Source organism: Rhinolophus hipposideros (assembly GCF_964194185.1).
Source record: "Rhinolophus hipposideros genome assembly, chromosome: 1".
Classification (NCBI taxonomy): domain Eukaryota; kingdom Metazoa; phylum Chordata; class Mammalia; order Chiroptera; family Rhinolophidae; genus Rhinolophus; species Rhinolophus hipposideros.
This window is the reverse complement of record NC_138047.1, coordinates 4,504,965-4,529,830: the sequence shown is the minus strand read 5'-3', so window position 1 is coordinate 4,529,830 and position 24,866 is coordinate 4,504,965. Positions and strand designations below refer to the sequence as shown.

The 24,866-nt window shown below is 43.4% G+C and overlaps 1 protein-coding gene across 4 annotated transcripts in view; it reads left to right on the top strand.

The window, feature by feature from the left end:
• The window catches only part of CAMK1D (calcium/calmodulin dependent protein kinase ID), a 425,678-nt gene that overhangs the window by 189,526 nt on the left and 211,286 nt on the right, over nucleotides 1–24,866 (top strand). Inside the window, exon 1 of one of the 4 annotated variants that reach the window (XM_081055870.1) lies at nucleotides 14,563–14,659. The exons of the other annotated variants lie outside the window; for them this stretch is intronic. Within the exon in view, the coding sequence (XP_080911996.1) occupies nucleotides 14,634–14,659 (26 nt within the window). The 5' untranslated portion in view covers nucleotides 14,563–14,633. Of the gene's footprint in view, nucleotides 1–14,562; nucleotides 14,660–24,866 lie in introns of those variants that run through there. 4 annotated transcript variants of the gene reach the window in all.

Below are 24,866 nucleotides of genomic sequence, written 5' to 3'. Positions count from 1 at the left end.
CACACACACACTCACACACACACACACACACACACACACACACTCATATGAGAGGTAAATGAACCTGTGTTTTGATTCCAAGGAAATTCCAAGATTCTTTGTTTAGCATGTGTTTGACCTGGTGAAATGTAGTCTCGCCCTTTCAGCTACCAAAATGTCTGATAATAAAGAAATTTTCCCTCTCATTTACTGAACTTTATAAGTTATTTGCTCACAGTTCTTTAAATTCTTTGTCAGTCTTTTGTGGCATGAATTTCAAGCCACAAGCATTTTATGTCCTATAAATAGTGTGAACAAGATTTTCTTTTATGACAAATTGTGTTCTATTCAGTTCTATTTCTTATCCGAATAGACACGGAAGTGACACATGCTCTGTCATTCTCTAAATCTCATATGGGTCCCTGACATGGCGTCTGGAGTGACATGGAAGTCTCAATCCCATGTCCTCAAAGATACAGGTTGTACGTACAACTTTAGGTCATTAGAGGGGCTTTCATCTCACTCACAGAATTACCCTGACCTTGTTATCTCACTTCCACTCACCTGGGTGCATTAGATACCTGTGGACCGAGAGCTCAGCTCTTGGGACAGAACAGGAAGAAGTCCCCTACCCGTGATAGTGAGTGGGATCCATGGCAAGGGCCCATCCTGAGACCCATTCTGAGACCATTCATGGCAGGTGGAATTCCAGAATCTTCCAGAATGAGGGGAATGCCTGTCTCATGATATACAAAATTTTCCCTGATGATTCTGGCTGCTTTTTCATATTCCCTTGCAACTACTATTTGTTTGTTTTGATCATTTCTCATCCAAAGCAAAGTCTGATTACACTAAAATAATTTATTGTGAGATCATTTGTCACCTCCATCCACAATCTCTTGTTTACTTCATTTTCATAGGCAGTCCACTGATTATGGGAATCTCTTAAACCAGTTACTTTCCCAACCCAGAAAAGTTGTAAAAACATCCCCAATGAAAAAAAAAATTCCTGGACAACAGGAATTCTTGATGTGAGGTCAGAGAGGGTGACCTTTCTGACAGAGTGGAGGATCATGGTAGCGCTGAGTGAGGCGATGAGGCGGCAGCTTCTGTGCTGCTGGTTAGTGGGTCCATGTTGTGTTATGAATTCCCGGAATGCCAGATACACCTCTATTTAAATGTGAGTCAAAAAAAGAGTGATGCATTTATTCTGAACACTTAGTAAACATTTGTGGCGTACCTGCGTCCCCTGTGTCAGGCTGTGTGTGGGCACTGGGCGAACTTGTGCAGAGCCTGCAAACTGGCACTCCCTGCCTGTCCATGCGGACTTGACATCGGCACACAGACCAGCACGCAGCTCCAGCCCCGATCTCGCCTGGAAGCCACACACTCATTCCTACCTGCTCATTTGATTACGTTTCCTGTAGTTCCCGTAAGCTCAGCATGTCCTTTTCCCCCACTCAATCAGGCTTTTCCTGCCACGTACTCATCGCCGTTCGTGGGGACACCAGTTGTACAGTCGATGAAGCTAGAGACCTGGGGGTCTCATTTGACCCTTTCAAGGGAAAATGTCTCTCCTGTGCCCCTCACCCCACCATTGTACTCCTTTCCTTGATTGTTAGATCATCTCGCTCCTGAATTGTATCTTAAGTCTGTCATCTCACTCACCACGTCCAATGCCACCATCATTTCGAACGATTGAAATAGTTCTAAATGGCCTCCTTGGCTTCCCTCCTCCAATTCATACTTCACATTTTCACCCACGTAGAATGTTCTCTGAGAACGGTGCTGCTGGATGGGTTAGTGTCTGTCTGAGCTCATTCTCATATCTTTTCCACTTGATTCTTTCCTCAGACACAGCCCTGATCATGCTACTCCCTTCTACACAGATACCAAACTCTCCGCACACCAAACCAGTCAGAACTATCTTTCCAGTCTCATCGTTCACCCCTCCAGCCCTTCAACACACATTCTCTCTGCGACTCACTCGCACTTACTGTTCCCCGAAAGCACGAGTCATGGGTAGAGGGGTCTGGGACTTTGCAGTGCCTTCCTGTGCCCCTCCCACCCGAAACTCCCATTTCTGCGTCACCCCCAGCCACTGTGGCTGTTTGGCGCTGCTGGCCCCAAGTCTGCAGGCAAAGCCAGTGGATCCTTCCCTGGACCCTCACCTTCCCCAGCCCACGTGTCTGTACGTACCTTCATCACAGTGGCCCTGGTCCCTTCCCATCATACATACTTCCTATCTGCCTTCTCAGGTGGAAGGTGAACCTCCTGAGATTGGTCATTTCTCATGTATCTTTGAATTCTTAGCACCCAACCCAGCCAATTGTCTATATAGAATCGTTTCTCAGGGTGAACAGACAATGTGACGCAATGGGTGTTGTACAAGCAATTCAGGTGAAAATCCTGGCGTTGGTGGAAGTTGGTTGGGCACAGGAAATCATACAACTGCCAGCATCTTGCAAGGTGACAGGCATTAATAAGTAATCAAATCAAATATGTAACATACAGTAAATCTTTGGTTATGTTGACAAAAGTGTCTGGCAATGTTGGCATACGGGAGACTGAATTGCTCTCTCACCCCAGATGTAGTCAGTGTGCTTAGCTTCTCTGGGGAACTGTCCAGAGTGCTTATTGGATGCTATTCAAAGAGTCTCAGGAATTTGAGGGTCAGTCTTACCTATCTCCAGTTGACACGTTCCTGAGAATAGTAATTTATCACCTGTAACTAGGGATTGCTGTAAATGTTTCGGGTTCCAGGAAACTGTCACAATGTGCATTGTTCATCTGTGACGTATCTAAGGGTACAGAAAAGGCAAAGGGTATGATTCCTAGTTGTAACATGGATTTCCAAGATTGGGAGATGGGGTGCCAGTGCTGGCAGTGCCAGGCGATTGTTTCCAAATCGTGTTAATCACAGAATCCTTTTTCCTGGACACTAGGGTACCCTAAAACCACACTTTGGGAAATACTGATGCAGGGCAATATTTGTGTTTTGCAGAGTAAAAAACTGAGGCCTGGAAAGATGAAGGGCGTAAGTCTAGAAGGTGATAGAGCTGGAACTAGAACCAGGTCTCCCGGCTCCTAGGTCAGGGTCCCTTCCTCTGAGCCACGTGGCTTTAATGCAGGGTGAGAGGGCAGGAAGAACGTGCGTGCGTGCGCGTGTGTGTGCGTGTGTGTGTGTGTGTGTGTGTGTGTGTGTAAGAGAGGCAGGCACACGTTGACCAGACTGGCCCTGGGCAGTAGGTAATGTTTGCATCAGTGTCTGCTCACGAGTCAGCAGGGTTTCCCCCAGGCGGCTCTCGCCTTCCCAGAACCTGATGGTTCCAGGCCACTCCGGGGTCCACCCTGACCCCCAGGGCTCTTGTCCATCCCCTATTCTGTGTCCCAGCCAAAACTTCTACACTGTAATTCCTGTTCACTGCCTTCAGAGGAACAATTCAAAAGAAGAGCCTTCTCAGGAGTGAGCTGGTGAGGGTAGGCCTGAGGGAGGGGCTGGCAGATGTGCCATGACCGGCCCTCAGAGCCCAAGCCTGTGTGGCCCGCACTTCTGCCTCCGCCCCGGGCTGCCCTTGAACATGGCCATTTGTGGCCGCTTCCTCCCTCTCCCTTTGGCAGGGACCTCTTGGAAACAGGAGTTATTGGGGAACCAAAAGTAAACAGCCCAGCCTCTCCCTGGGGCCAGGTCCTGGAGGAGCGGGTGCCAGCAGCTGTGCTCAGCAGTCTGCGGGGCTCTGAAGGGGAGCCGGGGGCAGGAGCCTCAGGGCAGAACTGGGCATTATGTGGGTCACTGGTGTCCTCACTGCTGGGGGCAGATTGGAGTCAGAGAAAAGGGCAAATGGAAACGTTCTCCGTTGGTGTCTCCGCCACCCAACTTGGAGTGGAAAGTAACCAGAATAAATCTTTCCTCTGAACAAAAGCAGGTGTTTTATCCTCATTTCACAGCTGAGCAGAGAGGTTGCGGTTGACCAGTGTCCTGCAGGGGAGGGGCCACTGGATCTCAGGCGCAGATCGTCTGCCCCACACACTTTCTCTCCACTCCATGGCCGCTCACAGTAGAACCACAGCCAGGGACAGGAAATTGAGGTCCCAGGGAGAGCAGGACACCGGCTATTTCAGAGAACAGGTGTCTCCTCTACGCTCCTCCACTGTCCTCTACGCTATTGGAACCCTGCTCATTCCTCGGTGCTCCGCTGAGCTTGCACTGAGGTTCCTAAGACAGAAGACTCAGCTCCCAGAGCGGCTGGGTAGTTGTAGAAAGCCTGGGCAGTCCTCGTGGGGCAAGGCTCTGCACAAGGCAGAGACTTTAACTGTGGCTTCCTGATGATTCTGAGTGTGAGAAACATCCTCCCCTGTCAGGTCCCTCTACTCCTAGACCCACCCAGCCCAGAGTACACACACTTGTTTCACCCCTGCAGTGGTTTCTGTGATAACAGTCCCCCTTTGCTGATACCCTGTTAGCTCTTTTAATCACTGTAAGGATGCTGGGAGTTAGGTGCTAGCGTACTCTTTTCAGATGAGGGACCTGAGGCTCATCTTGCCTGTGATCCCCAGCAAGGAAGTGGCAAATATTGAAATACTGTCTGTCCCTGTAGCCCAGACTCATACCTGTGTTCCCAGAGAACAAATGCCCGTTTCTTCTGACGATGGCCCAGTTCTCTGTTATTTCCAGCTTTATTGAGGTATAATTGACATAACGTTGTGTAAGTTGAAAGCGTACAACCTGACGATGTGACACATATATATATTGTGAAATGATTACAATAGGTTAGTTCATACAGGCTTTTCCTCACATAGCTCACATTTTGTTGTTATGGAGAGAACATGAAAGCTCTGCTCTCTTAGCAACTTTCAAGTACACGGTACAGTGTTTTTAACTATAGTCACCCTGTGATACATTAGATAAAATTCCTTCTTCTAAATGGAATTTTGTAAGCTTTGACCCCCTTTTCACTCCCCAGCCCCTGGCAATCACCATTCTAGTCACTGTTTCTATGAGTTCGGCTTTCTTAGATTCCACATGTAAGTGAGATCATACAGTATTTCTCTTTCTCTGACTGAATTATTTCACTTTGCATAATGCCCTCTAGGTCCATCCATGCTGTTGCAAATGGCAGGATTTTCTTCATTTTTTATGGCTGAGTAATATTCCATTGTAAAATACATGACATCTTTATCCATTCCTCCACTGACAGATACTTAGATTGTTTCCATGTCTTAGCTGTTATGTGAATAACACTTTGAGATCCTGATTTCAATTCCTTTGGATAGATATCCAGAAATAGGGTTGCGGGATCATAAGGTAGCTCTATTTTTAAATTTTTGAGGAACTGTCATACTGTTTTTCATGGCAGCTGCAGTCCCACCAACAGTGCACAAGGGTTCCCTTTCTCCACAGCCTCCCAGCACTTGTTCTCTCTCATCTCTTTGATAACGCCTATTGTGAAGGGTGGGACGTGCTATCTCGTGGTTTTCACTTGTGCTTCTTTGGTGATTAATGATGTCGAGGACCTCTTCACATACCTGTTGGAAGAGCCAGTTCTTGATTTTCTAGCTGACCACCGACTAAGGGGAGAAGAAATATCTGAAACACACCAATAAAGTAGAACCTTGCTCTCACTCCCCGAGTAGAGAAAATGAATTTACATTTTGCCCCCTCTCCTTTCCTGGAAGAAAAGGGGAAGAAAGCCTTTAGGGAGGAGGTTATATTCCCATTTAAAGCCTGGCAGTGCCCGTATCTGGTGGTTGGCCGACGTAACATGGTGGTCACGGGCTGGCCTGCGGCCTGCCTGGGTGCACATTCAAGCTTCAAAATACTCACGAACTGAGTGATCAGATTAATTTATGTCTCTGTGCCTCAGTTTTCATCATTTGTACAAAGAGGCTAATAGCAGTGCTTATCTTGAAGATTAGTGTGAAATTAAATAAATTAATACCCATGAAGCATCAGCATAGAGCTTGACTCAAGGTGTGTGCTCAGTAGTGTTACCTGTTTGTAGTACTTGGTGTTTTCTGAACATTTCTTATTTGTTTGTTTTCTCCTTCCATGTTTCCGCTGTCAAATATTTCTCTAAATGGTTCCAGAAAATCAGCAGCTCTTCTGGTAACCTCATATACCGATGGGGCCAGCCACGTGCAATCTCGTGAACTGATGATCTTAGCAGAGGCGTTTACAGTGAGGAATCTGAAGGCTTTGTGGTGTAGTTGGACCTCTTCAACTTTTGTTCTCCCAGATAACTCTGACCTCTGACCTCTGTGCTAGAGTATATACATAGAGGTTGTAGATAGCTATTTGGAATGGTTTCCAAAGCCAGCAGAACCATTCTGCAAATGAAGTCATTAATGATACAACCAAGGTTCGTTTTTCTCCTTGGATGGTAGAGGGTTAGAGAAATGATGCTCTTCATTCTGTGTGATTGATCTGAAAAATAGCACCATATTTAGTCTTTCCCTTCTATTACCGATGTGCTGTGTTTGGCCAACTCATTCAATAGCCATGGCCTGTTTTGCCGCTGGGGCAGTGCTGGCAGCACGTCGGTGGGGGTCCTCGTCTTGTTTCTGTTTTCGCCCGGCTGACCTTGCACTGCGGCCCCACTGCTCTAGGCCTCATTTTTCTATCAGTAGTAAAATGGGGTCTGAAAGTCCTACGTCATAGAGTCTTTGTGAGGACGGTGTGAGAAAATGTATTTGCAATAGAACCACATCCCTCCCTTGTGCCAGGAGGAGCCGCTTAGCGGCGGAGAGCCGGGGACGAGGTTCTGAGCTCAGCCTCAAAGGGGCCTCTTGCTTCCGTGAGGTAGCTGCCTGCCCAGTAAGTACATTCCATCCCCCTACAGCTGTCCTTCTGGGCCGGGGGTCCGCAGGCTGGGCTACCAAATTCTGGGGTCGGATATAAAGCCAAGTTCTCCAGTTGGCTTATCAGGAGAACAACTCATATTTTCATCTCCAGTCTCATTGTGTATCTCTCTGACTTATGTTTCTGTTGTTTCTAAACTCAGCAGGTAAAAAAAAGGGACCTGACATATTGACTCCCTAAGCCTAGGAGGGCTGAGGGAGCACTTGACATGTAGTAACAAACAATCGTGACAGAAGAGTGATCTAGCAATCAGAGAATCTGATTCTTAGAGCTGCCGTCCATGCAAGACACAGTCTCTGTCGTGTCACAAACAGGACATCTGAGACTCAGTGCTCCTCATCTGTGTAATGCAGGAACTTGAACTGCCCATGACGAGGTCTTGCCAGTCAGACGGGAGAGCAGACAAGCCTCCGCTCTCAGTGTTGTGCCGTGAAGGAATTCACTGAAATGCAGTGGTAATGAGTGAGAAAATGTGTATGCAGTCATTGTCTTCTTAAAAGAGGGGAATGTAGTCAAATCTTGGTGAATTACACTTTGGGGATCATTTTAGGGATCTCATTCTGGGGCTCCCAAAGCAAGACTGGTGTGGGAAGGTCTTCAGACTGGGCAGAACTGATGTTTCCAGTATTTCTCTCTGTCTCTCTCTCTCTGTCTCTCTCTGTCTCTGTCTGTCTCTGTCTCTGTCTCTCTCTCTTTCTCTCTCTCTCTCTCTCTCTGTCTCTCTCCTTCCCTCCCTCCCTTCTGGGTTGTAAAGCCAAGTGTGCATGTCTCATTTCCTTATTATTGAGGGTAATCCAAGCTGACTGTACAAGAGTCTTCTAATAAGCGATCCCACAGCATCCCCGTAAAGGCTAAATTACTCGTGAGAAGCGCCGTGGGTTTTGTAACGAGAGGAATTTGGAAAACCTCCCAAGCCGTTTAATGACATGTTCATTTCCCAGGTACATCTCCCCTGCACTTTCATGTCCCCTCAGTGTCCCTGAGTACACGCAGCCTCTGCCACAGACGCAGATATTCAACCTTTGAGCAAATGCCTGGCACCTTAATTCCCCTGTGGACCCGAAGCCAACAACTGTGCAGATTGCCCCAATGGGTCATGGTGCTTTCCTACCCAAACACAAGATACTCTGCTTTCAACTAACAGGAGTCCAAACCCAGAGGGCGCCTGTCATTTTACACTTCAGGAGCATGAGTGTCAATAACAAAACAAAACAGATCCTCTAAAGAAAATAGAGAGACCCGTGGAACTAATAACAGATTTCCATGGGTTAAAAAACGTTTTGCTATTTGTGCGGTGAGATTCAAGATTGTCAGGTTTTGAGAATTTTTCCTTCCTTGCCGCACTGATGCTGTCACTAGGCAGTGATGGGGAGAGCCACCACGTGTGTTTTATAATACAAAACCCAGCCCCATGGACCTGAAAAAGGCCAGTTTTGAAGAGCCACCACTATAAATCAGAGAGTTCTTAAGAGTCAGTTGGAGTTAGGAGCTATTTCATTTAGTCAACAAATGTAAGAAACGAGAATTTATATTGAGATTGAAGAACACCTACTTTTACAAGATTGCCCTGCCTCTCCCCTCCGTTTTTCCTCAAACATGTGTTGAATCAAATTCTTGGGGTACACCAACTAGAAAAGGCATTGTGGGGCCATGGTTGGATGCACTGGCTTCAATGTTTGCCTTTCCAGGTTCATACCGGTCGGTGTGATCTTAGGCGAGTTATTTCAACTCTGCAAGTGTCTCATGGGAGAAATTGTAGGGTTGGTGTAAAGAGTAGGTGGCATAATCCTTGCAAAGTTCTCGGGACAGTGCCTGGTAGAGTGGAAGTGCCAGTTACAGCTGTTTGTCTTTAGTGCTTTTGTTGTTGTTGCTCTAACTCCAAGTCCTGGTCTTCCCTCTCCTTGCCCTCTAGCAAAGGGGCGCATATGTGGATAGACATTCACCTGTGAGGGAGATGAGGGCAGGAGGGTTCTTGACATGGGCGTAACCCCGACCAGGTGGGTGAGGGGTGTCACCCAGGAGGCAGCAGTGACCCAGCTGTGTCTTAAAGGATGCATTGCCATGATCAGGGAGGGAACTGTGGGGAACACCAACGTTTCAGGGCCTGGTGTGGGAAGGGGACCTTGTAGAGCCTGAGAAAATGTGCTTAGAAACAGAAGAGTCAGCAGAGAGGCCCAGAAGCTAGGATAAGAGGAGGCTCCAGAAGGTGGAAATGACCAAGTGTCAATACTCTGGAGAGTTCAAGAAAAGTAAAGCCCAGACGGTGTTCATTGGATTTCGCAAGAGTGAAGTCATTTGTGCTTCCAAAAGGGCCATTTCAGTGAGACACTGGGACAGCAGCCAGGTGGTGTGCTGCTAAATGTTAACAACTGGTTCTCTTGTAGCATCTACCTTTTTCTGTGGTGTAAGTCTCCCAACATGGCTGATTTAAAGCCACCAACTTGAGGTCGCTGAATCCAGATTGGGAAGAGATGCTCACAGGCCTGAACTCAGCAGTCATGACAGAGTGGCCAGGTGACAAAGCGGAGAAGGTCAAATGGCTTCAATTCCAAGTTCATAAACTTTCCACAGCATCTATGGAAACAATGTGGTGACACATATGCTGTCCTCAGTGCAGCTGCCCTCAGCTGATCTGGGTGCAGGCATTAGACCTGACTCCTTCTCTGGGACCACCCCCACTCTAGGTGCTCTCTCCTTCCCATTATCACCCTCTTCTGTCATCTGCCTCTCGAAAAACATATGCTGTCTCATTGTGAATACGCTGAAACCAGCCTTTCCCAATACCAAGCATAATAATGGAATATGAAAAAGAGGGCGTTTGACCATACAGAGCTGGTGGGTCTGTCTCTAACACATTTCACTGCAGAGCGTGTCCTGACCACCCAACAAGTATTCAGGTACACCTGGCAGGGATCGTCTCGGGAAGGCAATGGTGACTCAGTTTTTCTTTGCTTGACCACCCAGATGGATGATCTGATTTTGGCCTCAGAAAGCAACCTTTTGATCTTAACCTGGTTTCTCAAGTAGACTTCTCTTACTTGAATGAAAATATACTAGTCGACTCACTTGACTTTTCCCATCTACTTGCTAATTATAAGTCTCAGTTCAAAATTATGCCGACTTTCTGGCTAGTACATCAGTTACCTGTGAGTTTGGTTAATAGGATGCAAGACCATAAAATTGCTAAGGGAAATGATAATAAGAACAATGCTTATATAGCACATAATATATACATGGCACTCTTATGAGCAATTTATGTGTTAATCCAAATGACAGCCCTATAGGTCTCCATTTTACTGATGGGGAAACTGAGGCACAGAGATATTTAGTAATTGGTCCAGAGTCATAACAAGTGAGGGTCAGAATCAGGAGTTGAATGTAGGCATTTGGTGTCCGGTGTCCAAACCACCACCATATACTAACTGGTAAATTCCAGATCTGCGAATGAGACCCTGGACCTTGGACCCAACTAAGTGCAGAGAACCTGGAAGATTCCATCTAAACTAACCACAGTCTCTCTGAGCGTCCCCAGGGTCTCAGAGGCTATCCTAGGGCCTTCCAACTTTGAAGTTCTGCTGTTTCCGCTCCTGGAGCTCTCTGACCTCCCTGCTTTCCCCTGTTTTTGGAGGCAAATCTGGGAGTATTCCAGCCCCAGATGTCTGCTTCCAGGTGAAGAGGCTCAGCCAGGGCCCTGAGAACACACGGCCAGCTACCTGCCCAACTAAAGGACCCTTCATGGATACTTCAGGACAATGTCTTTTGAGTTTCCTTTTGCCCCAGATTATCCTGATAATGCCTTCTTTTCCCACTATCACTGGACACTTCTTGTCTGAGGCTGGACCATTATAAGACTAATAAAAAATGAGCTCCTTGGAGGCAGTAGCTAAAATAAAACGTTATTTCTCTTAAGACTCCCCTCCTCGCCTCTTCCACACTTCCTCAGTCCTCAGAGGGCTGCTCCGTGAGCTGCTCTCAGGGAGCTTCCATATCAAACCTCGGAGCTGGAAAAAAGATGGCACGTCACCTTCCAGGGTTACAGAGAGGCCCCACTGAAGAACAGCAGTAACTTCTGAGGCAGAGGGAACGTTTGATGTCCCCCGGCATGGGCATATGTCTGTTGCCTCAGGTTGGCTTTCCATACTCCTGGCTGTATTGCAAAGTTCCCTAGATCAGCAGCAAGAGGCAGCTGGATTCCCCACATCGTGCTAGAGAGAGAGCTGCTTCTCCTGTGAAAGGTGTGGCAGTAGCCCATCCCCTCCTGGTGTAGCCTGGGCAGCTCCCTCTGGTTCTTCGAGCAGCAGTGTCATTATTATGAAAGGCCTACGGGGCTTCATTGTTTCCAAAACACCTCAAATTTCCATGATTTTGCTGACACTGGAGAATTGCTATAGAGACTTTTCATTGTTCGGATTATTGCACTTCAAAAAAAAAACAACCCTCAAACTATGGAGTTTAGTCTTGACACATGAGTCCTTTAAGGTGAATACACAACAGCAATTCACTTTGGGAGATGGTATCTTTAGAGGACATGATGTCTAAATACAATGAGTGTCTGCAGTTCTGTCCCAAGACCTGACTAAAGAGCCTGAGGCATGGATGCCTCTGTCCTTGATGGTTGGCAGGAATCAAGATGGGTTAACACCAATAGCCAAACATCCACTTTTCCCTACAGTTCACGGATATGTAATGCCAGCTTTCAAGGACTCAATTGGCAGCATCCTTAAGCCATGGCTCTAGCAACCTCAAAGCTTCGGGAAGCTTAACAAAGAAAAGCTGTTTCCACAAACAAAAGTTTGGGAATCTGTCTGCCCTCCAAGTTGCCATCTAAGGGATCGATGGTTCCCTGACATGGGCAGCTGGCATTCCTGACAGCCCGCTTGGTAGTAACGTCAAGCCATCGCCGTGACGCGACAAGAAAAGCCATGAAGAACACAGGGCAGTGATATTCAGAATCCTGTTTGTGTTTTCAGCATCTAAAATGTGTAAAATGGCCTTGTAAATGGCAACCTTTTTGATTCTGAAACTTCGGAATCCTGTTCAGCACTTCAACCCTGTGGTTGCTGAGGGTCAGGGGAAATTTTTCTTGTCGGTATTGACCACCTAGTTTTATTAACTCTTATTCTTCCAAATTGACTGGCTGTGTCTTGATTATAAAAAAATATAAAAAATAAAAGTTAAAGTAAAAAAAAAGATTAAAACCATGGTAAGATTTAAGGGCCTCTTGCCTGAATGAAACTGAAGCTGAAGGCATAAATTTTACTGATTTTATTCCTCTGTTGTTTCTATTTTTGTATTGGATACGTGCCCCTGCTTGTGATGCCGTGGAGTCGTTGGTTCATAAAAATATCGGAGGAAAGGGTCCCAGACCACCCACTGGCAGCACCTCCAATGGGGAGATGTTATCTGTCAAATCCTGGGCAGGACCAGCAGCAATGGAGAGGCTACTACGCTGTAAGGCAGCATCCTCTGTTTAGGACATTTTTAACTGCAGGCAGAACTCGCTTTTTATTGCGCTTCACAGATGTTTCGTTTTTTTACAAATCAAACTAAAGACCCTCCACCAGCATCATAACCATGACTCGCATTATTGCGATGCGCGCTTTGTCGCGGTGGTTCGGAGCCAAACCTGCCGTTTATCCCAGGAGTGGGACACGTACCTTAGGAAAGTCTTGCTTATGTTGGGATCTCTTGCTTTGTAAAGTTCTCCCATTGGTACTATGTAATGATGTTGACTGTGAGGAATCGTTTCATTGAGTCCTTACGATAGGTCACGTACTATGCCTAGGACTTGATGTATCATCTCATTTCATCTTGGCAAAACTTTTTCAAGGTAAACAATAATATCCCTGTTTCACTGTGAAGAGAACCGATAGATGAACAGAGAATGTGCACCCACGTCACATTTTTGCCCTAGGTTGAATTTGTTTCCAAATTCCGTATGCTCCCCCTGTCCCATGCACAGAATCTCTGCCAATTTACAGCCGCTCCAAACTCTACTTTTTTACTTTATTATTTTTTAATGCGAAGGAGGCAGTGTAGGGCGTGGTCAAGAGGAGCCAGACTGCCTCGATTTCTCCACTTAGCACCTATGTCACCTTGGCAATTTACTTGACCTATCTGTGCCTCAGTTTTATCTCTAAGATGGCATAATAGTGCTCACCTCATTGGGCTGTGAAAACCTAATCCCTTAGTGCTTGTAAGCACTTCACACAGAGCTTAGTGTGCAGCAAGGGTTTAATACGTGTTGTTATGCCCCAGCTTCATTGTTGCTGGTACATACAAACTGGATCCAGATGATGGACAAAAATATTAAACTGTGGGTCCACACTTAACTAAGGCAAATTCAACCACATGCATCTCTCTTCTGTGTGATTAAAAATACTGTAAAGTTATATTTTGCCTGTAGTGTTCTCTCTGTTATGCAATATCCATAGTTTTATACATTACAAAGTTCTCAATTTGTGTTACTGTATTGGGTTGATTACATAAAAATGTGTGCTATATTTTATGCAACTTGAAAGAATTTTCAAGGGAAATGGTGACTACCTTCTACATAATTTTGCCTTTTTGGCGGACGTTAGAGCCTAGCCTCTGTTAAGTTTTCACTGAGCCTATGTAGAGAGGTCTGTGGCAAACCGCTGGAACCCTCCATCCCGCCCTCCTGCCCCCCACAGAGCCCATGCTGCAGAAGCCGACACAGAATGCAGTAGGACCACTAGCTGTTCTGTACAGGATGACAGACGTGTCTCATGTTCTCTGGTTCTCTGAGTGCCAGCCATGCCCCTGTTGTGTTAGAAACTGCTGAGCAGGAAGAATCAGCCGAAAGAAAGGCCTGTGCCCCAATAATTAGAACACTGTGCAGGGAGGTAAACGCATTCCCGACTAACCTTCAATGCGCTGGGCTGGGCTCCCACACGTGGCCATCCCAGGCCAGGCTACGGGAGCGGGGAGGTGTTGGAAGGGGGTGATGAGGGTTGGTGGAAGCAGCTGAGAGGGTGTTCTGAGAAGGAATGGCATGCAGCAGGCCTGAGAGCCCAGAAGGGTGTTTGGGGTGAGCGAAGGGTCTCATGGGAAGATGGGACGGAAGAGGCAGACTGGGGCAGGGTGAGGTTCTGTCAGGCCAATGATTGGGGGACATACGCAGTTTCAAACAGAAGGAACTCAGCTCATTGTTTTTGAGTCTTGATCGAGGTTCTTCAGGTTTTGTATTCTGTTTCAATCTAAATATGGAAATATATTGACTAATTAGTTCTCTCAAGTATAGTTTCCAAAAGAAATTGTTCAAGTTTTTTTGCCCCTGATTGTAAATGGGAATGTCTGAGGAAAAGAGTGAGTGTGTGAGTGTGTGTGTGTGTGTGTGTGTGTGTGTGTGTGTGTGCATAAGGTATAGTTAAACGTTGTTACGGAAATATGAAGAAATGAAATTAGTTTTCATGTTAGGGAAGTTCAGCAAACTGAAATGTTTAAGTTAAGCACACTTCAATATTGTATTTCTTACATAATGCTTCAAAATTGAGTGAATAACAAGACTTTAATTATCTTGGTAAGTAATTTCAGGAGCTACGCTTTAATGATGCTTCTAGTTCTCCAGACACTATTCTAAACCCTTTACACACATTAGCTTATTTAATCTGCACACTGGCCTCTCAAATAACCACGATTTTTAACCCCCCTTCACAGAAAAAACCCAAAGGACAGAAGTCAGCTCTCTTGATGGAGGCTCCACAGGGAGGGAGTGGAGGAAGAGGTGGCAGCCCAGGCGTGTGCCCCAGTCCTCAGGCATAGCCACGGAGTCATGAGACACCCACTTCAGTGGTATTTGTTAAGTGAATAGGCTGTGTGCGGGGGTGGGGGTGGGGGTGGGCGGGGGAGGTCATGGCAGGAAGTTTAGCTCTGGCATTGCTTTCTCTGTATTTGCTTCCTACTAGTCTAGTTGTCTTTACTATGGGCGGCACATAAGCAATGTGTGGTAGATGTTTTTTTCTCTCTAGGACACACTTGGCCAATGGGACTTGGAATAAAATTATTAGTGGAAAATGCATTTATGCTTTGCAGTAAAATTACTAGCGCACCAAAAGAAACATGATTTTTAAGCCTTCTAACTGATTAACTGGTGCTGTTATGCTATTTGGAAATGTTTTGTTTGTTTCACAATGGCCAAAGCAATATGTATTCAGAGAAGACAGATTAGAAAAAGTATATAAACAAAAAGAAGAAAAACACTCAGAATCCCACATTCCAGAAATCCCCATCCTTCACGTTGACATTGTTTTTTTTAAAATATTACCAGCCATCTTTCTTTTTTTCCCAGAATATATTAATTGGCATTAACCTTTTACTGGAATGGGAGAATAAGCCACTAGTGTGATCGGCAGATGGGGGTGCTATCATGGCCAGAAAATGAGCCCCACAGCTTGGCAATTTATATTTCCTGTTTCTAGGAGAGCTGTTCATTAACTTCAAAGAAAGAAGTAATTTTCTATCCCACCTGCGTCTGGGTTCTGACCCTGGGGACCAAATATCAGGGGCCTTGAGTGGCGCACACGTACTTCCTTCAGCTTTTCTAGATGCTGAGGTATCTGCTGCGTTATTTCACTCCTCTGATTGACCAGGGATTAAAAATATTGAACAGAGAGACAGAAACGAGACAAAAATACTAGTGTCACTGAAATGCTGTTCCCCACTGGCAAATCCTTGATATCCTATAGCGCTTTTGCGAAATGGAACATGAAGTCATACGTGCTTTGCAATCCATTAATTTTGTTGCATGACATCAGTAATTGGATTAGAGCAGTTCATCTGTATTTATTTTGAAATGACAATTCCAACTTTTCTTTTTAACTCCTACCTCTCCACCAAGGTCTTGGATTGCCTGACCCTAATGGATTTGATATCTCTTTGAATATACGGGCATCCTCCCCAAATTTGTCACTGAGAGAGAGAGAGAGAGAGAGAGAGAGAGAGAGAGAGAGAGAGAGAGAGAGAGAGAGAGAGAGAGATTCTTCTATAGATTCCATTGTATTTGTTACCATTTTCAGTTCATACTCTTTCTAACACCTCGCCATGCTGCTATATTTCATTTTAGTTCATCGTTTTTCGTTGCGTCCACACCATTTTACTCTTCATCTCCCTGGTGTTGGATATCTGGGGGCTCTGCTCTCTTGCCTCCATGAACACCCCTGTACGAACTCCTTCATGGATGGGGTGGCGGAGTTTCTGGGGCCTGATATTAAGGAGACAGTACATGTACCCTTAATCTCATTAAGGACGGCCAGGTTGTTCCATTTGTTAGTAACTTATTTATTGAGCGGTCTCTATGTGCATCACATTCTGCTTGGTGTTGAGAAGGATTTATGAGGCAAAAAACAGAGGACTGTTCTCAAGAAGTGTAAAGTTCATGTGGGAAGAAAATAACAATAAAGACTGTACATGAGTAGTAATAAGAATAGTTATCATTTGTTGGTAATTTGCTATGTGCCAGGAACTTACATGTATCATCTTTGTCCTCATAACCCTGTGAGGGCATATTATTCACTCCATTTTACTGTGAAAGAAAAGGCAGTTCAGAGTGGTTAAGTAAATCGCCCAAGGGTGCACAGTGAAGATGCTGGCAGTGCCGGGGTTTAAATCCAGGTCTCTCTTAGTGCAGTCTGCTCTCATTACTATTAGTACTACTTCACAGGGTGACATTTTCTTTTTAAAAGAAGCTATTGAGTCTTGGCATACATCAGGTGCTCAGTAAATGCTTCTGAATCATTAATTGAATGAATAATAGCTAATTTTTCTGAGTAATATCTGCTAAGCTTTGTTTAAGTATTTAATGTCTAGTAAACTCTTCAATCTTACAATAATTTTAGGAGATTGATGTTATTACTATTATATGTATTTTGCTCCCAAGGAAACTGAGGCATAGAGAGGATAAACAACTTGACCTAATCCACACAGAGCTGGATTGAAAAAGAAATTAAACATTTTATTTTGAGATGATTATAGATTCATTTGCGATTGTAAGAAATAATACAGAGAGATCCAAGGAACTCCTTACCCTGTTTCCCCCAATGGTAGCATCTTGCAAAACTGCAGTAAATATCATAAGCAGGATACTGACATTGATACAGAGAAACTACAGAAGGTGTCACTTCTCTCTGCTCCCATCTTCTCCTTCATGCCTGGCAACACCGAATCTGTTCTCCATTTCTATAGTTTTATCATGTCAAGGATGTTATATAAATTGTACATGTAATTAACATGTATTTATACATACAAATTAACATTATAATGTGACACATACATCTGTAACCTTTGGGATTTTCTTTGTCACTCAACATTCTCTAGAGATTCTTCTATGTTGTCACATACGAAGGTCTGACAATTAAGTTCGCAAACTTGTTGAAATGATGTTAACCTTTTTTGACAGCAGAGCGATTATTCATTATGAATTTGTACTAACTAGACAAACAGTTAACAAAGTTGACTATTTGGAAGTGCTGAAAAGGCTGCATCAAAAAGTTAGACGACCTGAACTTTTCTCCAACAATTCATGGCTCTTGCATCACGACAATGCACCAGCTCACACGGCACTGTCTGTGAGGGAGTTTTTAGCCAGGAAACAAAGATTTGTATTGGAACACCCTCCCTACTCACCTGATCTGGCCCCCAATGACTTCTTTCTTTACTCAAAAATAAAGGAAATATTGAAGGGAAGACATTTTGATGACATTCAGGACATCCAGTGTAATACGACAACAGCTCTGATGGCCATTCCAGGAAAAGAGTTCCAAAATTGCTTTGAAGGGTGGACTAGGCGCTGGTGTTGGTGCATAGCTTCCCAAGGGGAGGACTTTGAAGGTGACCATAGTGATATTCAGCAATGAGGTATGTAGCACTTTTTCTAGGATGAGTTTGCTAACTTAATTGTCAGACCTCGTGTATCAACAATTCGTGCCATTTTATTACTGAGAATTATTCCACGGTATGAGTGTACCACAGTTTCTTTAACCATTCATCAGTTAAAAGGGCATCTGGGTTATTTCCAATTTTTAACTATTAAAAATAAAGCTACTATGCACATCTGTGTACAGGTTTTTGAATGAACATAAAATTTTATTTGGGATACCCAGGAATTCAATTGTTGGATTTTATGATGGTTACATGTTTAGTTTTTTAAAAGAAACTGCCAAACTGTTGCCCAGAGTAGCTGTGCCATTTTGTATTCCCACCAGCAATGTGTGGGTGACCTAGTTTCTCTGCATCGTTACCAGCATTTGGTATTGTTACCATTTTGTTTTCTTATTTTAGCCATTCTGATAGGTGTGTAGTAATATCTTCTGTAGGTTTAATTTGCATTTCTTTAGTGGCCAGTATTTTTGAACATCTCTTCATGTGTTTATTTGCCATCTGTTTATCTTCTTTGGTGAAATGTTTCTTCCTGCCCATGTTCTAGTTGGATTGGTTGCTTTGCTACTGTTGAATTTTGAAAGTTTTTTTATATAGTCCAAGTATATAGTCCAAATATAGTAGTCCTTTGTTGGATATGGCGTTTTCAAATATTTTCTCTCTCTGTAGCTTGTCTTTTCATCCTCTTAACAGGGTTTTTCACAAAGCAAAAGTTTTTATTTTTGATGATGTCTAATTTATCTGTTCTTTTTTTTTGGTTAATAGATCATGCTTTTGGTGTCAAGTCTAAGATCTCTTTGCCTAGATTTAGAGCCTGAAGATTTTCTCTGATGTGTTTTCCTCCTTAAAGCTTTATAATGTTAACTTTTCCTTTTAACTCCATGATCCATTTTGTGTTAATTTTCATATAAGGTTGAGACGTAGGACAAGGTTTTTTTGTTTGTTTGTTTGTTTTTTGCATTTTATTTTTTGTTTTTATTTTTATTTTTTTTAAATTTATTGGGGTGACAATTGTTAATAAATTACATAATTTCAGGTGTACAATTCTGTATTACATCATCTATAAATCCCATTGTGTGTTCACCACCCAGAGTCAGTTCTCCTTCCATCACCATATATTTGATCCTCCTTACCCTCATCTCCCTCCCCCCACCCCCCTTACCCTCTGGTAACCACTAAACTATTGTCTGTGTCTATGAGTTTGTGTTTCTCATTTGTTTGTCTTGTTCTTCTGTTGTTTTTGGTTTATATACCACATATCAGTGAAATCATAGGGTTCTCTGCTTTTTCTGTCTGACTTATTTCACTTAGCATTATACTCTCAAGATCCATCCATGTTGTCACAAATGTTCCTATATCATCTTTCCTTAATGTCGAATAGTATTCCATTGTGTATATATACCACAACTTCTTTATCCATTCATCTATCGAGGGACATTTTGGTTGTTGCCATGTCTTGGCCACCGTAAACAAAGCTGCAATGAACATTGGAGCACACGTGTCTTTATGTATAAATGATTTCAAATTCTTTGGGTAGATACCCAGGAGAGGGATTGCTGGGTCACATGGTAATTCTATTTGTAATTTTTTGAGGAACCTCCACACTGCAGGACAAGGCTTTTTTGTTGTTGTTGCTTGTTGCTTCCGTTTTTTTTTCTTTTTGCTCCAATTGCTCCAGCACTGTGTGTTTAAAAGGCTATCTTTCTCCACTGAACTGCTTTTGCACTTTTATCAGAAATCAGTTGGGCATGTATGTGTGGATTTGTTTCTGCATTGTCTATTCTGTTTCATTGATCTATGTGTCCATCGACCTCACAGTACCTAGATACTGTTTTGATTGCTGTAACTAGATGTTAAGTCTTCAAGTCAAGAAGTATTATTCCTCCTGCTTTATTCTTTTTCAATTATTTTAGTTAAATTCTAATTTCTTTGCTGCCTTGCATAGAAATTGTAGACTGATCTTGTTTATATCTATAAAAAAAATCTTGCTGTGATTTTGATAGGCACTGTGTTAACTTGTATATAAATTTTGGGAGAATTGACGTCTGTGCTAGTTGAGTTTGCCTATCCATGAACATGGTATGTCTCTCCATTCCTTTAATCAGAATTATGTGGTTTTCATAATAGAAGTCCTGCAGATGTTTTGTTAAATTTACACCTAAGTATTTCTTTTTTTTGTAGGGGTGTAAATAGTATATTTTAAATATTGATGCTATTGTGCTCACTGCTAGTATATAGGACTGCAGCTGATTTTTGCAAATTTTTCTTATATCCTGAGACCATGCTGAACTCACTTATTAGTTCCAGAAGTTTGTTTGTTTTTAACTGGACATCTTTTGTATTGTTTTTAAGAGACTCTGGATCTCACTTCAGTCTTTTATTTTAGATGGCTTTGCTGACATTACTTTAGCAGGACAAAGGAATAGATGTTGCCTAATTCCTGCCAGGTGGAGGGAGGAGTTTGGGTTCCCCGCTAGGTCTCCTTTGACACCTGGGGGATGGCTGCACTTACTGCCAGGCAGGGGGAGAAGTGTGGTCTTCACTGACACCATGGGGGTCCGGGGGGTGGTCCGGCGGGGTAAAAGTTTCAGCTTCCTGTAGGCCCCTCTTTGACATGCCTGGTGCAGTATGCAGACACCTTGCAAAGGTGGAAGTCCAGGCTCCCCACTTGGCCTTTGAGAGTGTGGGTGACAATAGGCCATAATTTTTTCTGTGCTGTTTGGCTGGAGCCGAGTGGTTACTGTCTAAAAGTTTTGTCTTGCTAGCTTGCCCCTTTCCTGGTCCTTTGGATAGAGAGAAAGCAAGCTTCCGTTGGGATATTTTTTGTGTGCACCCATTAGCATTTCCAGGTTGTCACCTTTCCAGCTCCAAATGTGGGATATGTGAGGCATAAAGAAAAACCAGGGAACTCACCACCACGTTATTCCTTGGATCCTAAGGTGCCTAACTAGTCTGCCTTCTTCCCTCCACCTTACAGCATCTTCTCACGTTTGCTTTACATCTACTGTCCAGGGTATTCTGTTGTACTGAGCAGGAAGGACAGGGAAGTGTACGTCTACCCCTTCTTCCTGCAAGTGGAGGTGGCGAATGGATTTTGAACCCCAGCAGTTTGGTACCCAGGCACTTGTACTTAACTAGCCTCCTCGAAGTGCTCCAGAAGGAGAGACAAAGGGCTGGTCAGGGAGACATTTGTAAAATTAGTCAAACTTGACTTGGTCAGAACACTTAGGTGTTGAAAAGCTAAGAAAGAAGGGCGTTTTTTTTTCTTCCTGAAATAGGTGAAGTTGAGGGGAGGAAGTAGGAGTAGGGTGTGAGTGAAAGAACAGGAAGGATCCTGGCCCACAGCAGAGAGGGGTGTGGGAAACAAGCATCATCGGGATGTTCCATCAGGCTGGAATCTTCCTCGCATTTGGGATGAGGAACCCAAAATGGGAGTGGCCAAAATGTCCCTTCCTCCCCCACTTTTATACAAGAGGGGCTATCTTACCTAGCAAACCAAAGCTGTTCTTGATTGACCTATGAGGCCTATGGAGCTGTTAGTGAATAAATCCTGCTGAGAGGAGAGAGTGACAGAGAGGGTTCCTTCCCGTTTATTGTGAATTCCTTTAAGCCTTAATTTCTCCATCATACTCCTTTTATGGTTGTGAAATTAAATGGCATACCAGGTAAAGTATCCAGGACCATGCCTGCTACACATGCACACTGTCGGTGGATGCCAGAACATACTTTCCCTTCTCCCTGTGTCTCCCTGTGTGCTTGTGTATGCTCTGCCTCAACTCTCTGGTTCTCGCCTCGTGGAAATCTGGGAAGGACTTGCTTTTTAAATGCTCATTTGTGGTCAGTGAGATTATAGGAGACTCCATAGATGTCTTCACTTGAGGTTTTAAAAGATTGGCCAAGATTACATGTGGGCATGTCTGGGACAAATGCCACATTATACTAAATCATGGAAGCTGGGCTCGTCGTAGAGGTTAGGCAGGAGCCATGCATTTACACCACATTTGACCTGTAGGAACCTTGGATATCATCCACTTTAATCCCGTGTTCAATTTTTGCTGTTGTGTTGATTTTTTAATAGGATAATTAATATGTATTCATTATATGTCAAGTGACCCAGGAATGTAAGTAGAAAAAGTTAATAATCTTGTACATCACCTCTATAATCTTAAGTTTCTCCCCTATGAGGTAATGTTAAATTTTGTTCATCATTCTTCACTTTTATTTATACTTATAAATTCATATACATATATGGTTAGTTTTTTTTTTATTTTTTATTTTCAATGAGAGCCGTGTCATCCTCCTGTTACACCAAAAGTACCTTTCTACACTTAGCAATATATTGTGAACATTCTTGTGGATCTCTTTAAAAAATGTAACTACTTTTATCAAAACAAGATACTTGTACGTAGTTTTAAAAATCAAATAGTAGGACTATACTTAAATGAATACAGCAGTCATTTGCCTCACTCCTCCCTGACTCTGATTCTCTCCCTAAAGATATGTACTTTGAACTCCTTAAACTCTTTCTTCTGGTATTTATTACCAAATTTCTCAGCAACATGTTTTTCTACTACTACTCCTGGATATATCTGTTTTAGAACACCATCTATTGACATTGCCTATTGCCTAACAGGAGGATTTAGCTTTTTAATCTACACACACACACACACACACACACACACACACACACACACACACACACACGTCTAACTGATGAAATCAAACATCAGTGCTTACACTATGTGACTATGTAAATAATATTCACAGCAAATTCGTAGGGTATATTAGGATTTTCTTTCTGGTGCCTTTTTGTTTTCCTTGGATTCAGTAATTATCTTATTTACCTTTTGAATTTTAATGACCTCTATTGGAGTTTAATGTATATATAATAAAATGCATCCATTTAAAGTATATGGTTCTATGAGGTTTTGACCAGTGTGTACATCCAGATAATCACCAGACCAATCCAGATATAGAACATTTTCATAGGCTCAAAAATTTCCCAATGTCCCTTCCCAGTTAATTCCCTCTACCCTCTATTTCAGGCAACCCTTGATCTGATTTTTTCCCCCCTAAAATTATGTTTGCCTGTTCTAGAACTTCATGTAATTGGAATCATACATCATGTACTCCTTTTGTTGGCATCTTTTGTTGGTATTTTCAGTTTGGGGCTATTATGTTGAAGCTGTTATAAATATTTGTATTCAAGTCTTTGGGTAGACGTATGTTTTCATTTCTCTTGGGTAAATATCTAGGAGGGGCGTTGCTGGATAATTTGGTAGGTGGTGTGTTTAACTGTTTTCCAAAGTGGTTGGACCATTTTCATTCCCTCCAGGGATATAAGAGAATGATAGTTGCTCTTCGATAATTGGGGTTGTCAGTATTTTTAATTTTAGCCCTTTTAGTGCATTTGTAGTCATGGCTCATTGTAGATATTTTTTTAAATTAACTTTCCCTCCCTCCCTTCCTTTATTCCTTTTTCTTTCTTTCTTTTAGCAGGTTTAGGTTTTCAGGAAAAATGAGTGCAAAGTATAGGAGAGTTCCCACACCCCCTCACCCTCAATGTCCCTGTTACTACATCTTGCATTAGTGTGATACCTTTGTTACAACTGGGTCGATATTGAGACACTATTATTAGCTGAAGTTCATAGTTTACATTAGGGCTCACTCTTTGTCTTGTACACTCTGTGGATTTTAACAGACGTGTAATGATGTCTGTCCACCTTCACAGTATCACGCAGGATTATTTCACTGCCCTGAAAATCTCCTGTGCTCCTCCCCTAGATCTCTTCCTCCCTCCCTTCGTCCTTCCTACCCTGGGCAACCACCAATCTTTTTACTGTCTCCATAGTTTTGCCTTCTCCAGAAGGTCATATAGTTGGACTCATATAGCATCCAGCCTTTCCAGACTGGCTTCTTTCTCTTAGCAATATGCATTAAGATTCCTCCTTGTCTTTTTGTGGCTTATAGCTCATTTCTTTGGAATAATATGTACCACAGTTTATTTATCTATCCAGGCTGTCTGGCTTCAGAGTCCATGCCCTTCGTTACTGTGCTTTGCTGCTTGATATCAGTCTCTGTACAGTCAAAAATGTTGGGTAGCTATATACTTGTTAATTGTGAGATGTTTAGATCCTTGGCCCCGGCATTCAGAGCCCTTCAGAATTGTTCCCCAGTTTACATTTTCCTGTCTTATGTCCAGGAAAATAGCCTTCTGTGCTGCCCTTTTAGCCCTTTGTACCTTAAACACCAATTATGGAGTATGAGGTTTGCATCTCCATGTTCCTCTTACATGTCTGCTGTGGGCCACGTGCCGTGGACTATTAAGCATGTATTACTGTGCACTGTTCTCACCACCCATCGCTAAAGAGCTAGACTGAGGCACAAGCCCTGGGCAGCTTTTATTGGAAGAAATGAAGCACAGGTTAGCTAGTGTGGACTCATCTAGACCACGGTCCCACACGGTCCCAGTCTCCTCCTTCTTTCTGTGAGTCTGGGCTCTTTCATCCCCTTTGGAGTTAAATGATCTTTTCTGTTCTGAAAAGAGAGCTTCACATACAAAATCATGTGCTGATATCTTTCCAGGAATATTAGAATGTTTTCATATTTTGCGTTGTCTTCATAGAACTTCTAAAATAATTTCTTTGTCTTGAGCAATACTTCTTGCATCGGGTAGGTATACCTGATGCAAATTGCAGGCTCTCTTGCAGAGATTCAAGCCCCACCCCCCCCAGGGTGGGGACCTGAAACTTGTGTTTGTGGCAGCTCTCTATTCGATGCTGATGCAGTCCCCCATTTGAGCGCCACTGGTGTTAGGCTGTTGCTCTGAAATGCACTTAACCTTGGTAAAGGTAATATGTTAAGTATCATACTCAGGGGTTCAACACACTCTCCTGATCTCAGGAGATACCTTACATTGAATTTATTCCATTTAGTGTTATAGAGCCAAGGTAAAATAATGGGGCAAGAAAGGTCTGCGCTTGAAAGAAGGAGAATGTTTTCAGTAGATGCTGAGTTCTTGTTTGTTATCTTTAAAAAAGGATACAACAAATACTACTTTTCTGTGTCATTTACCCGGGGATGTATTGTATTCTGGTTTCCGAAACTATAACTTTATGCAATAAACTCTGCG